The sequence below is a fragment of the Vigna unguiculata genome, chromosome 6, assembly GCF_037176805.1.
Source record: "Vigna unguiculata cultivar grain cowpea cultivar isolate G323 ecotype 2 chromosome 6, ASM3717680v1, whole genome shotgun sequence".
Lineage (NCBI taxonomy): Eukaryota > Viridiplantae > Streptophyta > Magnoliopsida > Fabales > Fabaceae > Vigna > Vigna unguiculata.
Genome location: NC_140797.1, coordinates 25,899,847 through 25,915,203, shown reverse-complemented (window position 1 = coordinate 25,915,203; position 15,357 = coordinate 25,899,847). Strand labels below are relative to the sequence as shown.

The following is a 15,357-nucleotide window of genomic DNA, read 5'->3' as shown; positions in this document are numbered from 1 at the left end:
AGTTGTTCTAGACTCAGAATACTTACTGAAATCAGATTTCTCTTTAACCAATTCCCTCAAGAAAGATTTTCAAAATGATTACCAAAAAATTTTTGTTGTCTCAAAGTATTATGCACAAAATACTAAACCAAAAAGTAAAGTTCAACAGTTAATTAACTAGATAATATAGCATTCTAGCCAAAACAACTAAAGCAAAATAGTAGTAATTACATAAATACTGCAAAATACTAAAAGAAAAAGAACAATGAAACCGTATTTATAGAGTTCTGAAGGGTGGAATGGTGATGTGAATCAATCTCCTCCAAAATAAATCTCCTCCTCAATGCCTGCTCCATCTGTGTCAGCAACAAAGTTATCTTTGTCCGCAGCTCCTGATGGTCCATCACCTGCAACAGGTCCACTTCCCCCCGAGAAAATAGGATTGTCCCCAGGCCACTGTAGATAAGTCAAGAAGTCTGATGGAGTCATGCCTGGGTATGGTCCGCGGACATTCTGATAGAGGTACTCCTGAAGGTGGAGTTGTCCTCTATGAATGGAAGCATTTTGCTGGTGGGTGTGCTCCATCTGCAACCTCATATAGCTCATTTGCTCAAGCAATTCATTATTCATGTTGAGTTGAGGTTGTTGTGTGGGCCCTGTTTGTTGTTCTTCCATTGCTGGTTGGTCTTTAGCTGGTTGGTCTTCAGCTTGTTGGTCCAGTTGGGGCTCTTCTTGCTGCTCCAAGTCCTCTGGGTGGGTACACAAGTGTTCAATGAATTTCTTGGTGATTGAAGGTCAGATCTTTTCAGTTAACTCCACCTCCACCCCTTGATCTTGGCAAAGACCTGTGATTAAAGCCGAAAAACCCAAAGCACCTTTTACCTTTTCATTCCTTGTGTTGACTTCATACCTCACAAATTTGCGGATTTCTTACGATATAATGGTGGCCACGTCAACATTGAGATCTTCCCTCATTATGCAATAAAGGAGATGACATCTAGGCACATTCAAGTCTGAGACGTGGCCAATGGGCACTATGTTTGCAAGTAAGAATATGGAACAGACTTGGGCTAAGGTTTTCATATCCCTTCTTAGAATTCTGAGAGGATTTCCAATGGGTCTGACTTGATAAGATCGATTGGCAGCGCATATAAGGAGTGCCACTTCATTTTCATCATAAGGTTCATGACTCCTCCTTCTTCTTATGAAATCACAGTGTTGCCCTAGTTCTAGTGGTAGTGGATTACCAAGGAATTCATTGATGGTTGTTCGATCATAATTTACCCATGTCCTCCTAACTGTTAGAATAGGCATTTGCATAAAACTCTCTGACAATCTCTGGATCAAATTTGGGAAGCGGGTCAGCCAACTTCATCCAATTCCTCCTGATAAGGTCATTCAAGAATGGATCATATTCGTCCGGGAGTAGGACCACCTTTCTTTCTTTGATAAAGACCCAGTTCTTTATCTTCTCATACCGTTCTAATCTTTGGGGGTCTCTAAACAAATTGCTATTTTGCCTTCTAGGAGAAGGGCTACTTGCACGTCTTCTCCTCTTCCCTTTGTTGGGTTCAGTATCGGAAAGTCTAGATGTTGTCTTTGTTCTAGCCATTGACCTGCAAGGCTAAAACTTAACCCACCAAAAACATGCCAAGTCAGCTTTTACAAACTTAAATAACCAACCAAGAACATAATTAAGTCAAACATTTTGTCAAACAGCTTGGATGCACTCTTAAAATATGAAATTTTTGAACCAATTCGTGCATAAACAAACCACATTACTCTGTTACAGCACCAATTTATATTAAAACTCACAACATAAACACAAAATGCAGCAAACAGAACATGGACACTATCCTAGGGTTTGGAGTGTACAAATCGTGACTATGCTTGGTGAAAATGAAGAGAATGAGGAAAAAGAACTTACCTTTATGTGGAATTAGCAAAGGGAGGAAGAGAATTGTGAGTTAAAATGCAGAGAAATGAGTGAGTGAAGGTGCGCTCAAAACTAAAGAAGGGAGAATGTGAGCGAGACGTGGGCGAGAGCTTGGGGGAAAGAAAACTGAGCGAGTTATGCCCCTGTCCCTCACTTAAGTGCGATTTCTCGTTCAAGCAACCGAATCTCGCTTAAGCGAGATGAGCGTGAGAGAAATATTAAAAAGTCTCACGCAGGCGAGACTGTGTCGCCCAAAACACCCTTGGTACAGGGCATTCTCCCCTAGGCGAGCCACTACTCACTTAAGCGAGTATATCAGCAAAATTGGTTGGCTTAGGTTTTGCATATCTCGCTGAGGCGAGACATGCTTAGCTTGGGCGAGTTTTTCGTGCAGTTATGAGAATTCTCAGAATTTGCACTTTTCAAAATTTTGTTCACTTTCACTCAGCCATTTCATGATCCTTTCAGTCCAATTAACTCATAAACACACACCAAACCATACTTCAATCAATTCTCTACCATTTCAAAAGGTTTCACAACATCAAACTAAAGATCAAGCTATCAAACTCAAATTTCACAATTTGGCCAAAACAAGGCAATTTTTAGCATTTGATGATCTCAATTCTGGCACTAAAACTCATTCCTATGCTTAAAATACCAGTTTTGTTTGAAAACACCAAAAGTGCATGATTTGCCTTATTGAGATGATTGGATGCTAAAAACTCACCTTTTTACACACAACATAGAACTATAAACACAAACACATAATTACATACACAAACACATTTAATCACACAAGATGAAATTGAAGTGCAAGAACATAATTAAAACACTAGGTTGCCTTCAAGGAAGCGCTTGTTTAACGTCACGAGCCTGACGCCTGTTTCATTAAGGCTCATCTAGTTGAATGATTGTGGCGAGCCTATCAATCTCACCACCAAGATAGGGCTTCAATCGTTGCCCATTTACAACCCAGCTTCTTTGTGATTTAGGATCCTCTAGCTCAACGGCTCCATAGGATTTCACATTTTTAACAAGAAATGGTCCTGACCACTTTGATTTTAGCTTTCCAGGGAAAAATCTCAACCTGGAATTGAACAATAGCACTGATTGACCACTTTGATTTTGAGAATTTTCTTGTCATGATAAGCTTTCATCTTTCCCTTGTAGAGCTTAGAGGACTCATAAGCGCTGAGTCTCATTTCCTCCAATTCTTGCAGCTGTAATTTTCTCTTTTCTTTTGCTGCCTTATCATCATGAACATCAGCTAAACCTTTTTTTAAAGGGTTTGCTTTTGTTACTTGCTTACTAACTGATAAAAAAGTTCATCTATCACATCCACTTTGAAACATTGTTGTTTGTCTTTAGTGTGTTGCATTGCCCCAAATACATTAAAGTTGACTTCATCATCCTGCATTCTGACCTTCAATTTGCCATCATCACCATCAATAATGACCTTGGCTGTTTTCATGAAAGGTCTTCCCAGTATCAAAGGGACTTCAATGTCTTCCTCAATATCCATCACAACAAAATCGACCAGGAATATGAATTTGTCAACTTTGACCAAGACATCCTCTACCACTCCATATGGATACTTCAAAGATTTGTCAGCTAATTGTAATGTCATCCTTGTAGGCTTTACTTCCAGATCTCCTATTCTACGTAGCATAGACAGAGGCATCAAATTTATATTTGCACCCAAGTCGAGCAATGCTTTATCTACTAGCAATGTTCCAATTGTGACTGGAATAGTGAAGCTCCCAAGGTCCTTTGACTTCTGAGGTAAAGATTTTTGAATGATGGCACTACACCCCGCTTCAAGCTCCATTGTTTCTTCAAAAAATTTTATTTTCTTTGTTAGGAGCTCTTTCATGAATTTTGCATAAGTTGGCATCTGCTCCATAGCATCCAAAAAAGGAATATTAATCTACAATCGCTTGAAAATATCCATGAACCTTGCAAACTGCCTCTCCTTGTCTTTTTTGAAAGGGTTTTAAGGGTATGAAAGGTTTTTCAACTATGGTACCTATTTCTCAACCTTCTCCCTCTTTTTCTCCTTATTTTTTATTTTTTTCTTCTTTTTCTTCTCTTCTATTTACAAACTCTATTTCATTTTGTTCTTCCTCTCCCTCACACTCATTTTTTTTCTCTTTCTCTGGTTCCTCCAACACCTCTTCCTCTACAACCAGGTTGTCTCCAATCCCTCTTCCCACAATTTTACCACTTCTGGTAGTAATTGAATTCCAGTGCTCCGTCGAATTAGTCTGAGTGTTGGCTAAAAATTGACTTGCTTACTGATCTGATAATTGCTTAGCCAACTGTCCAACCTGTATTTCAAGATTTCTGATTGAAGCTTCTGTATTTTTCTGATTGGTCAAAGAAGCTTGCATAAAATTTTCTAGAGTATCCTCTAGTTTAGTTGTTCTGTCATGCACAAAAGGATACTGTTGTTGTTGCTGTTGGTAAGGAGGTTGTCTGTTTGAAGGACCAACATCTTGCTTCCATCCAAAATTTTGATTTTGATTATTTCTCCACCCTTGTGAAAAGTTGTTATTGTTGGAGAAATTTCTCGGTCTTCCTTGGTTACTTACATATTGAACTTCTCCTTGTGAGCTACTCTGATAAGAATAATGACCCTTTGGATGATCGCCTCCACATAAGTCACATCTCATGGGTTGTTGACTGGGAGAAGATTGCACAACTTGCAACTACTCGGGTAATTTAGACATTTGCTTTGTCAGTGCTTCAATCTGTTGAGTCAGAATTTTATTCTGAGCTACGATCACATCTGTAGTACTAAGATCAAGCACTCCTTTCCTCCGAACAGTTTGCCTATTATGCTAAGCTTGATGATCTGTGGATGCTAATGCCTCAATGATTCTTGTTGCTTGCTCTGCATCTACACTCATCATTGTTCCACTTGCTGCTGCATCTAATATCATCTTGGTATCAGGCCTCAGATCGTTACGGAATATGTTCAGCTGAGCAATATCTTCAAATCCGTGATTTGGGCATTTCCTCAATAAAGAATTGAATTGCTCCCAAGCTTCATATAATGGCTCATCTGGTCCTTGCCTAAACGTCGAAATATCAGCTTTGGCTATGATGTAGCGAGATGGTGGAAAGAATCTGTTCAAGAATTTCTCTTCAACATCCTTCCAACTGTTCAAACTCTGGTTTGGATGTGACTTAAGCCATTCCTTTACTTTACCTGCCAAAGAAAAAGGAAACAAACACATGTATACATGCTCAAGATCTCCTTCTTGAAAGCCCATGGTTCCTATCAATTCATAGAATGTAGAGAGATGAGTATATGGATCTTCATTATCCATTCCAGTGAATTGATGAGAACTGATTAAGCTGAGGAAGGCTAGCTTCATCTCCAAAGTTTTGGTAGTGGGTGGTATTGCTATGCTAGAAAAATATCTTGGCCCTTGCTGCATAGCATGGTCTCCAAGTGTCTTTCTGGTTGGAGCTGGTCTTTGATTCTCCATGTTTTCTGATTGAGGTGTGATGGAAGTACTGGAAGATTCTTCCCTTGTCTTTCCTTGCTTCTTTTTGTTTCTGCCTCTATTCCTTCTAGCTGTCTTTTTTATCTCCGGGTCAAATGCTAATCGATCTTCAGGAACCTGACCTCTTAAGAGCATAAATCAAAACAGCTCAAGCAAGGATTAGTACAAAGGAGAAATTTAATAAGCTATCTAATAAAGAAAAATATACACTTGTTGGTCTCTTGGTAAGCATACCAAAAGTCAACTGTAGTATAATGATTTAAAGTAGGAGTGTCGAACCCATGAGGAATAGATTCAGTGAAAATTAATAATTATCTCAATCAGCATATGTACAAAGATTTTAATTTGATTTGACATTAACTATTGCATAAGCTGAATACAATAAAAGCGGAAAAGTTTAGAAAAATACAGTAAAAGAAACTGGGATTGAATTTCATCTATCTCCCTTGTTTGTAATATAGATGAATATAATATATAACATCTGAAAATACCAATATTGATGCACACTCAAAAATCATTTATACCAATCCCTCGCGTATAAAATTCATAAGATTAGTTCCCTGAATATTGATTCTTCACATATTCAGCAAACTATCCAGCAATACGGTCGAGTGCTAAAAGCAATTGATATATTGAGATCTATTCCTAGCATCACAGTATATCAAGTATCATTGTTCAAATCAGATTTTCAGAAATACTTTCTAGTCAAATCTAAAAATCAAAATCAAAATATCTATTGATTAGATAGAATCAAGCATTAAGAACGGAACAATAATACCAATATTGAGTAAAAACAGAAATGCTATATATAAATATCACCATATTACATCCAAGTTTGAGTAGATTACATTCAATCCAAGAAGGAAGATTTAGCCACTCATGGCAGCCATTAAAACCTATGAACTAAAGAAGAAGAAGAGAAAATATGTTATGTGCTCTGCTCGTGGTTGCAGCTTCTGCAGTTCCGTAGTTTCTCTCCAAAAATCTCTAGCTAATTTGCAGTTCTGAACCTCCACAATATATATACAGCACAAATTCTCGCTTGGGCTACTGAATCTCGCTTGGGCGAGATAGAGTACTTCAGCATGAAGAAAGGGTCTCGCTTAGGCGACCCAATCCTAGCTTGAGCGAGAATCACAAAATTACAGAGGCCCCTTCACGAAATCTCGCTTAAGCGAGATTGGCAACATCAAATCTCGCTTGGGCGAGAGTGGCGGCAAAAGATGATCTCCACTGCACAAGCTCTCGCTTAGGCGTGATCCTTCTTCGCTTAGGCGAGAATGGCGGCCCAAGCTCTCGCTTAGGCGAGATTGCTTGGGTTTGAGCGACCCTACAGAGTTTCTTTTCTGTTTCTTCATTTCTCATTTCACTCTTCTTGTGTTCTTTCCTCCTTTTACTATAATTTACCTGAAAATTACACAAAACAGGGATCAAGTGACTTCTTTTCAACAAAAACTTGGAAGCTCATTCTTTTCTAGATTTAGGCAAAATCAATCATGATATAAACACAAATTAAGAACATAAGTGCCCTCATTTCATATGAAAATTACTCATTTTTGGCACTTATCATGCATGAAAATCATAACTTGTGTAGTGTTAAATCAATGAAAAAAAGTGCATAATAAATAACCAATATCATTGTAATAAATAACGAGAAAATTAAAAATCATGATAGATTGTAAAAGAGTATAATCATATCTTGATACACAGAGAAAAAAAGACAAAAAGGAACTAACTGCAGAAATTAACGACAACTTAAAGGTGTTTTATTATTCAACACCGTAATAAATTATATCAAAATCATAATAAGACATTCTAGAATAATAAATAAAAAAATGAAAATATTTTGTGAAATGGAAAGTAAATAAGATGGATTAACTATTGATGAATAAAGTTGACTAACCATGTTCAATGTCAGTAATGTGCGTATTACTTGGTCTTGCTTCATTATCATTACGTCCTGGAAACTTTTGTGGGGCAAAACCATAACCTAATATTTAAAAAATAAGATAAATTGTATTTAAATCAAATATATACTTTACAGGAAAGAACTAAAAGGAATGTAAGCATACTTGGAAGGACTTTCTCGGCTAATGACATATAGTAGCGATGAGGTGGGTTTAAACCTAAACAAAGAAGTTGTATCCTACTTTTTTGTATAGAGTTAGATATAATTTTGTTTGTTTAAGCGTAAGTAAATGTTACTATTTATGAAGTATTGTTAAGATTGCTAGAGTACATTATTGTTTATATATGTTTTTTTATGGTTGTACATAATACAAAGGATATAGTGTACTGACCACAATTTATGTTACTGACAGGTGAAGTACTTAACGGTGCTTCATATGCATTATATTCTTCAAACCTTTGCGGTGCATGAGTAGAACCTATTATGTGAAAGCATGGAGCATAATAAATAAAAATATGTAAATATTTCATAAAATGGTAAGTAAATAACATGGATTAAATATTGATGAATAAAATTTACTAACCATGTTGAGTGTCAGTAATGTGTGTATTACTTGGTCCTGCTTCATTATCATTACATCCTACAAACCTTTGTAGGACAAAACCATAACCTAATATTTAAAAAATAAGTTAAATTTTATTTAAATCAAATATATAGTTTACAGGAAATAACTAAAAAGAATGTGAGGATACTCGGAAGGACATTCTCGACCAATGACATACAATAGTGATGAGAAAAAATGTGATGTTACCTACATTAGTTATTGACCGAGCCATTTGTCGAATAAATGTCATTCTCAATCGGGGAGCTCTGTTTGGCATTGGGACAATGTTGGTTGTGTTTGCGGAATTATTTTTAGATTGTTCAATAAGTCTTTGTTGGGGGGTCATTCTACGTCTTTTATTTCAAGTATTTATTCTCCATATTTATCTTTGTTGTTCTGATGTTGATTTGTTAGAAGGAATATTTTCCATTTAGGTATGTTGTCTATTTAAACCAAAAATAATAAATCAAAAATCAAAAATTAATATAAATTTAAAAACCTATTAATTAGAAGAAAGTAATGAATAAAAAGAAGGACAATCAAAGTAGTACATAATATATATAACAAATAAAACTAAAGGAAGATAATGATATAGGAAGAAGTACCTAAATGTGTGAGTAGTAAAGACTACAAATTTGATTTGATGTAAGAATGAAGAGCAGCAAATGCAGATGATGACAGGCTGGTTAACAAGTTACTAAAGCCAAAAAGAAAAATGGATTTGTAATTAAAAAAATTAATTTGGCAGATTTAAAATATTACAACATGTTAAGAAATTGCTAAGTTCTAAAAAAAATACTGAATTGTAATGATAAAACTTAAAAATGAGGGTTTAATCATGTATACATTTGATTAAGAAAAAATTAATCACCGTCATAAAGAAGACGTGCACAAAAAATTAATGGTGAGATTGTAATTTTGTTAGAAGAATTAAATTTCATTTCTGATCATTCCTATTGTGACAGAGGAATTTGAAACATCTTGGTTGATTGCTTGAAACACCAGAAACAATAAACATCTAACTCAAGTTGTTAACAGAAAAGTTGTCCACTAATGTACAAATCAAAAACTAATGTTGACGTTCAATTGTTCCAAAAAAGAAAAATCAGCTTTTTTATTTTAACAAGTATTATGATTTATGGAATAATATTGAACTTTTTATTCAAATCAAAGATTCATATAAGAGAACAATATGAAATGATTATTTTCACTACAAGAAAATTCTCAACTAAAAATTAATTTTAGAATTAAAAAATAATTAGTTATTATAATGACCAATTTAGATATCAATTTACAAAACTAAGAATTATTTGTTACTAAAATAGTTACTGTTATAAGTAGGGATGGCAACGGGGCGGGACGGGGACGGGTTTCGCTATCCCATACCCATCCCCGCATAAAAAATTCATCCCCATCCCCATACCCAAACCCAACGGGTATCAAACTTTTTTCCCATCCCCATCCCCACCGGGTAACGGGTATAATCTCGTACCCATACCCGTACCCGTGTTCTAACTACTTCAATATTAATTTTTATAAAAGAAAAAAAATTACGGTAAAGAAAACATAATATTATGAAATATTCAATATTAGGAGGATTTTCTTCGATGCCAAATACCTTAAAATAAATTATAATTGTTTACATTTTATATTAGAATACCAAATAAAATTTCATGTGAACCAAAACATTTGTTAAATTTGCAAACTACAACATTGATGAACTTAGTTGATAAAATTAAAAAATATTTCAAAAAAATATAAAAGGAAAACAAATATTTAAATTAAAATATATTTTAAATGTTTGTTTACTTCAATTTTTTAAATTCTAATGAATATCTTTTTTATACACTAATAAAAGTTATAATATGTCACTTGATCAAAATGACACAAAGAATAAATAATAAACATAATAATAAAAGGAAAACAAATATTCAAATTAAAATATATTTTAAATGTTTGTTTACTTCAATTTTTTAAATTATAATGAATCTCTTTTTTATACACTAATAAAAGTTATAATACATCACTTGATCAAAATGACACAAAGAACAAATAATAAACATAATAATAAAATTTTGACATAGATTTTGTATCTTTTGAACTTCAATATATGTTGGATAGTGACAAAAAAATATTCATAGCAATTACATTAAATTTTTATATTGTAGTAAATAAAAGTTATTTATACAATTAAAGTGGAAAAAATTACAGTATGATTAATAGTGAGTTATAAAATAACAAATAATTAGATAGAATATATCGAAATATTATTCTACATGATGAAAATAAACAATAAATAAAAATATTAAAAGACTAACAAATGTGTGTTTTAGAAATAATTTGAGAGACTATCGAAAGAAATCGCACAAAGGAAATCAAATGTATAATTAAGGTATGATAAAATGAAAAATACCTTACAGAACTAATTATTAAATTATGTTTGAAGTGGTTAAAATTAAATAGAAATATCATTAGTGACCAAAAAATTTGTCATTAAATTACATATAAATTAGTAATTAAATTGGTCACTAAATCAAGTACAGATTCGATCATTGAATCGGTCACTAATTTAGTCATTGATTCAGACAATAAATCAACTACTACCACCAATGACGAAAAATAGTGACTGATATGGGTTACTGACTAAATCAGTCACCATTTCATGTTTTTCTTGTAGTGAATTATCATATACTATTCCTAAATATCATTATATATATATATATATATATATATATATATATATATATAATTTTAACCACTTCAAACAGAATTTAAAGTGAAAAAATTACATTATGATTAATAATGAGTTATAAAATAAAAAATAATTAGATAGAATATATCGAAATATTATTCTACATGATGAAAATAAAAAAAATAAATAAAAATATTAAAAAACTAACAAATGTGTGTTTTAGAAATAATTTGAGAGACTATCGAAAAAAATCACACAAAGGAAATCAAATGTATAACTAAGGTATGATAAGACGAAAAATATCTTAGAGAATTAAGAAAACTTTTCAAATATTAACATATAATTAATGGTTGAAAAATAACGAAAATTATTTTAATGAAACAAAAGAGTTCTTCAAATTAAACAAAAATTAATAATAATAATAAGTAAAGAATTTTTTTTATATTATCTTAAATTGAGAGTATAAACATTCTCATGTGAAAGAAAAATTTATAATAAATAAAAATATTTAAAAATAATATAAATATTCAAATGTGAGGCATAATTTTTTTTTAATTAACATACATCATTTTAACATAATTACATAAAGGTTATGATAAGATAAAAAATATATTGGAGATGAGAATGAGTTTCATGACAAATGAAATAATTAAAAGAAATAAAAAATAGAAAAAAAAAATATATATATATATATATATAGGGGTTACTTGATTAATTGTGAATATTTTAATAATTTAAACGAGAATGGAGATATGGCGGGGACGGGTATTATGGCGGGTATATGTACATCCCCATACCCATCCCCATACCCAACTGAAAAAGTCGGGGATTCCCCATACCCATACCCATACCCAGTCAATGCGGGGATTCCCCGTCAAAACGGGGACGGGTTCGGGCACTAAATTGATAACTAATTAATTAGAAACTAATTTAAAAACTAATTTTTTTTGTAACAAAAATCAAGGTAGTTAATTTTTAATGACCAATTTAAAAACTAATTTCTTTAGTAGCCAAGGTATCTAATTTTAGAAACTAGTTTAATGTCCAATTATAATTTTTTATTCATAATAATAATTATTTTAATAATCAATAATTTTTAATTTTATAAATTAGTATCTAAATTAATCATTATAATAATTAAAAAATTTTAATCACTAAAATTAATTATTATTTAGAACGTGACCTTTATTATAAATAAAATTTCGATGACTCTTAACTAAAATATTACAATTTTTACGTAATTTAAATAACTATTACAAATAATTTTCAGATTTTTTATTTTCACAAATTTATAATTTAATTTTATTGTATATTTATTATTAATAATTATGTTTCATTTGTCACTAAATTTATACATGAAATAAATTCTTACTAATTATTTAAACTAATTTACGTTTTCAATCTTCAAGAACTCTTTTTAATATTTTCATTATTAATTATCAACATGTACATAATTATTAAAATAATTATAATTTTAATACTAAAACTTTATATTATATATTTATTTACACAATCTAAATTAATATTTATTTAAATTAAACCACCTTATTCTAATATTTATTTTATTATTCACTAAGCTAAAATTTAAATTAAATTTAACACATTCTATTATATATTTTAACTTTTAAATTTTGTTCTTTTTAAAATAATTTGCATAAATAAAAGAGAAAAACAATATTAGACTTTAGTTCTACCTAGGTAAAAATTTCCGGATTATTCTCTCATGGATTGCCGTACTCCTCCCCTCTCATCTATTTTCCCTTCCTTCTACCAAACTTTAAATATTCCTTAAAATAGTCACTTAAGTTTTTTTATTCAGTATGAAAGTGTTATATAATATGATAAAAGTAATTATTTATGATTTTACGAAAATGAAAAAAGAATTATTTAAGATTAACATATATACTAAAAGTAAATTCAAAATTAAATTTATTTACGAATACTTGTTAAATTTATTTACGACACAGATTTGAGAGGGAATATACCTTCAATCACTTGCATGTCAACTAGGGTTTTGTCCATAATATAAATATCAATTATTTAACTTCTCTTCTTCCATTTCTAACTTTTCCAAGCTCAAGCAGCCTCCAATTTCCTGCTTCACTCCTAAAAATGGCCGTTACCTTCTCAAATCTCCACACAGACTCAGGCCTCAAGTCCCTCAACGACTTTCTTTCTGGAAAGACCTACGTTTCTGGGTAACCTACTATTACCCTCTCAATTTTATTTACTTTTTTGTTTTTTCATTCCTTTTGGCTCTGCTCATTCATTTCTTAACGAAAATTTTTCATCTTTAGCAACTATTATCACGTTTCTTGCTCATTTTCCTGCTGGGTCTTTCTGGGTTTTCAGGGATCAGTTTACAAAGGACGACATCAAAGTGTACGCTGCCGTTTTGGAGAAGCCGGGCGATGCTTTCCCCAGTGTTGGCAAGTGGTACGAGGTTGTCTCATCTAACCTTGCTGCAAGGTTTGTTCTTTTGCTCATGATTGCAATTGGGTGTCACTGTTTTGATCCTTCTGTGATGCCAAATTGGGGTTTTATTTGTGTTTGTTAATACGCATTTTTTTTCTTTTTATAATAATTTTTGCTTTTTTTTTGGGTGTGAAGTTTCCCTGGCAATGCTCAAGGGGTGAGATTCAGTGGCCAAGCTTCTACTCCCGAGGCGGTTCCTGCAAAACCGGTGTGTATATGCTTTATGTGCTGTTTCAAGTTACTTAATATTTGTGGTTGTATTTTAATTTTGCATATGTACATAATTTTAGGTATTTGATGCACCTTTTACTTTTAGTACAAAAAGTTCAACTTGAGGGTAGTACATTCACTACAATTCACCATTCACAACATAAGTCAGTGATAAGATTACGTTATGGATAATGTTGTGGTGTTTCAGTTGTTTCCTAGACACAGTTCCCTTAAAGTTTGAATTAGAACAAAAGAAGTTAAATTCAATTTTGTCGAGGCGACCACAGTGAGTTTTGTTGAGGCACATGTTTCTGATGTTGTCTTCAGGACTGAGACTGAAAATTCAATGTTTCTCATCCTAATCTGGACTTCTTTCTGGGGGTCATGTTAGAAAATATACTTCAAGTATGAAAGCTGAAAATAGCTGAAAATGGATGAAACATCAAGTGCACTATTGAGATTTTATTTTGAATTTGCAGGAAGCTTCTGCTGCCGAAGATGATGATGACCTTGATCTCTTTGGCGACGAGACCGAGGAAGACAAAAAGGCGGCGGAGGAAAGAGAGGCTGCTAAGAAGTCTGCCAAGAAGAAAGAGAGTGAGATGTCTTTGAAATCTTGACTTAGTTTTTTACCGAGTGTATGTGCATCCCTGAATGCACATAACCAAAAGTGATTAAAACTAGTAGCAGTATTCACTTATATGGTGAATTTGCGTTATTTTATATGCTCCTTGTTTCTTTCTTTCTTTCTTCCTTACCAAAAGTGATTAAAACTATCAACAATTGGTGCTTTTAGGTGGAAAATCTTCTGTTCTTCTTGATGTTAAGCCTTGGGATGATGAGACAGACATGAAGAAGCTGGAAGAGGCTGTTCGCAGTGTTGAGATGCCGGGTCTATTGTGGGGAGCATGTATGTCAAACTTTCATAGCTTTTCTCTTGAATATCGATGTGGTTACCTATAGGTTATGATTTGAACAAAATGTTTTGTTGATGTTGTGGATACAGCGAAACTGGTTCCTGTTGGTTATGGGATCAAGAAGTTGCAGATCATGTTAACCATTGTTGACGACCTTGTATCTGTGGACTCCCTCATTGAGGAGCAATTGACAGTGGAGCCCATAAACGAGTATGTCCAAAGCTGTGACATTGTTGCATTCAACAAAATTTAAGTTTTCTTGTTCAATGTGGCTGATTAGCCTGTTTTTCTTTGATAAGTCTCGACCACTTCCTTAATCATTCATGTCTAGTTTATGTTTCAGTGGTGGTTTTTTGTTACTAGAATTCTGAGAAGTTAAATGAATATATGTTCTGAATATCTATGTTCTAGTGTTTCATCAAAGTTATTCTTTCTTATAAAACTATTAGGTTATGTATGTGGGATTAAGATCACTGAGTAATGGGATTCTTTCAGTTCAATTGTAGACATTGGTGGTGGTAGTATAACTTCTGGGTAAATAAGTGACATCATCATCCTCTTAAGAATTTGGAGTTTTCATTTAATTTTAATGAAGAATAGAATGAATGTCTTAAGTGTCCTAACTATTACGATAAAGAATAGTTAATCTACTTGAAATTTGAAAGGATTAGGTTGAACTAGTTCAAGAGTGAGGATTATTTATTTAATTATTTGCTAGCTACATAAATGTAAGTTTGTGTAATAAAGATTTGTATCAAGCATTATAGTCTAATTACTTGGGATGGTATCCTTCAGTCGAAATTTGGTGGGTTGAATTAGAGTTTTCGAGTTGTCTTACCTGCCTTACGAACACTTGAAATATTCAAATATATAATAATTTAAATCATTAATATTTATTAATTAAGTTTTAATTATTAATTATAATAGAGTAATTTAATATCTAAATATAATAATTATTTTAATTTATTTAATTAGAGATATTGATTAATTAAATTTTAAAAAAACATCTGCAATGTATTTAATATATATAAATTTTAAAATATAAAATTAAAAGTATTTAAAAATTAAAAGTTGATGGGATCAGCCCGCCACTTTGCAAGGAGGATTAAGATTTCGATTACAA

The 15,357-nt window shown here is 32.3% G+C and overlaps 1 protein-coding gene and 1 non-coding gene across 2 annotated transcripts; both read left to right on the top strand.

The window, feature by feature from the left end:
- Positions 1-4,912: 4,912 nt before the first annotated feature.
- LOC114189307 (small nucleolar RNA R71) lies at positions 4,913-5,019 on the top strand. Its single transcript, XR_003605611.1, has one exon. It is a non-coding gene; the product is annotated as a small nucleolar RNA R71 (small nucleolar RNA).
- A 7,588-nt stretch (positions 5,020-12,607) lies between these two features.
- LOC114187047 (elongation factor 1-beta 2-like) lies at positions 12,608-14,637 on the top strand. Its single transcript, XM_028075163.2, has 6 exons — positions 12,608-12,830; positions 12,985-13,101; positions 13,243-13,315; positions 13,797-13,914; positions 14,114-14,227; positions 14,324-14,637. The coding sequence occupies exons 1-6, from the start codon at positions 12,745-12,747 to the stop codon at positions 14,485-14,487; spliced, it is 672 nt and encodes a 223-aa protein (XP_027930964.1). The 5' UTR covers positions 12,608-12,744; the 3' UTR covers positions 14,488-14,637.
- The last annotated feature ends 720 nt before the right edge of the window (positions 14,638-15,357 follow it).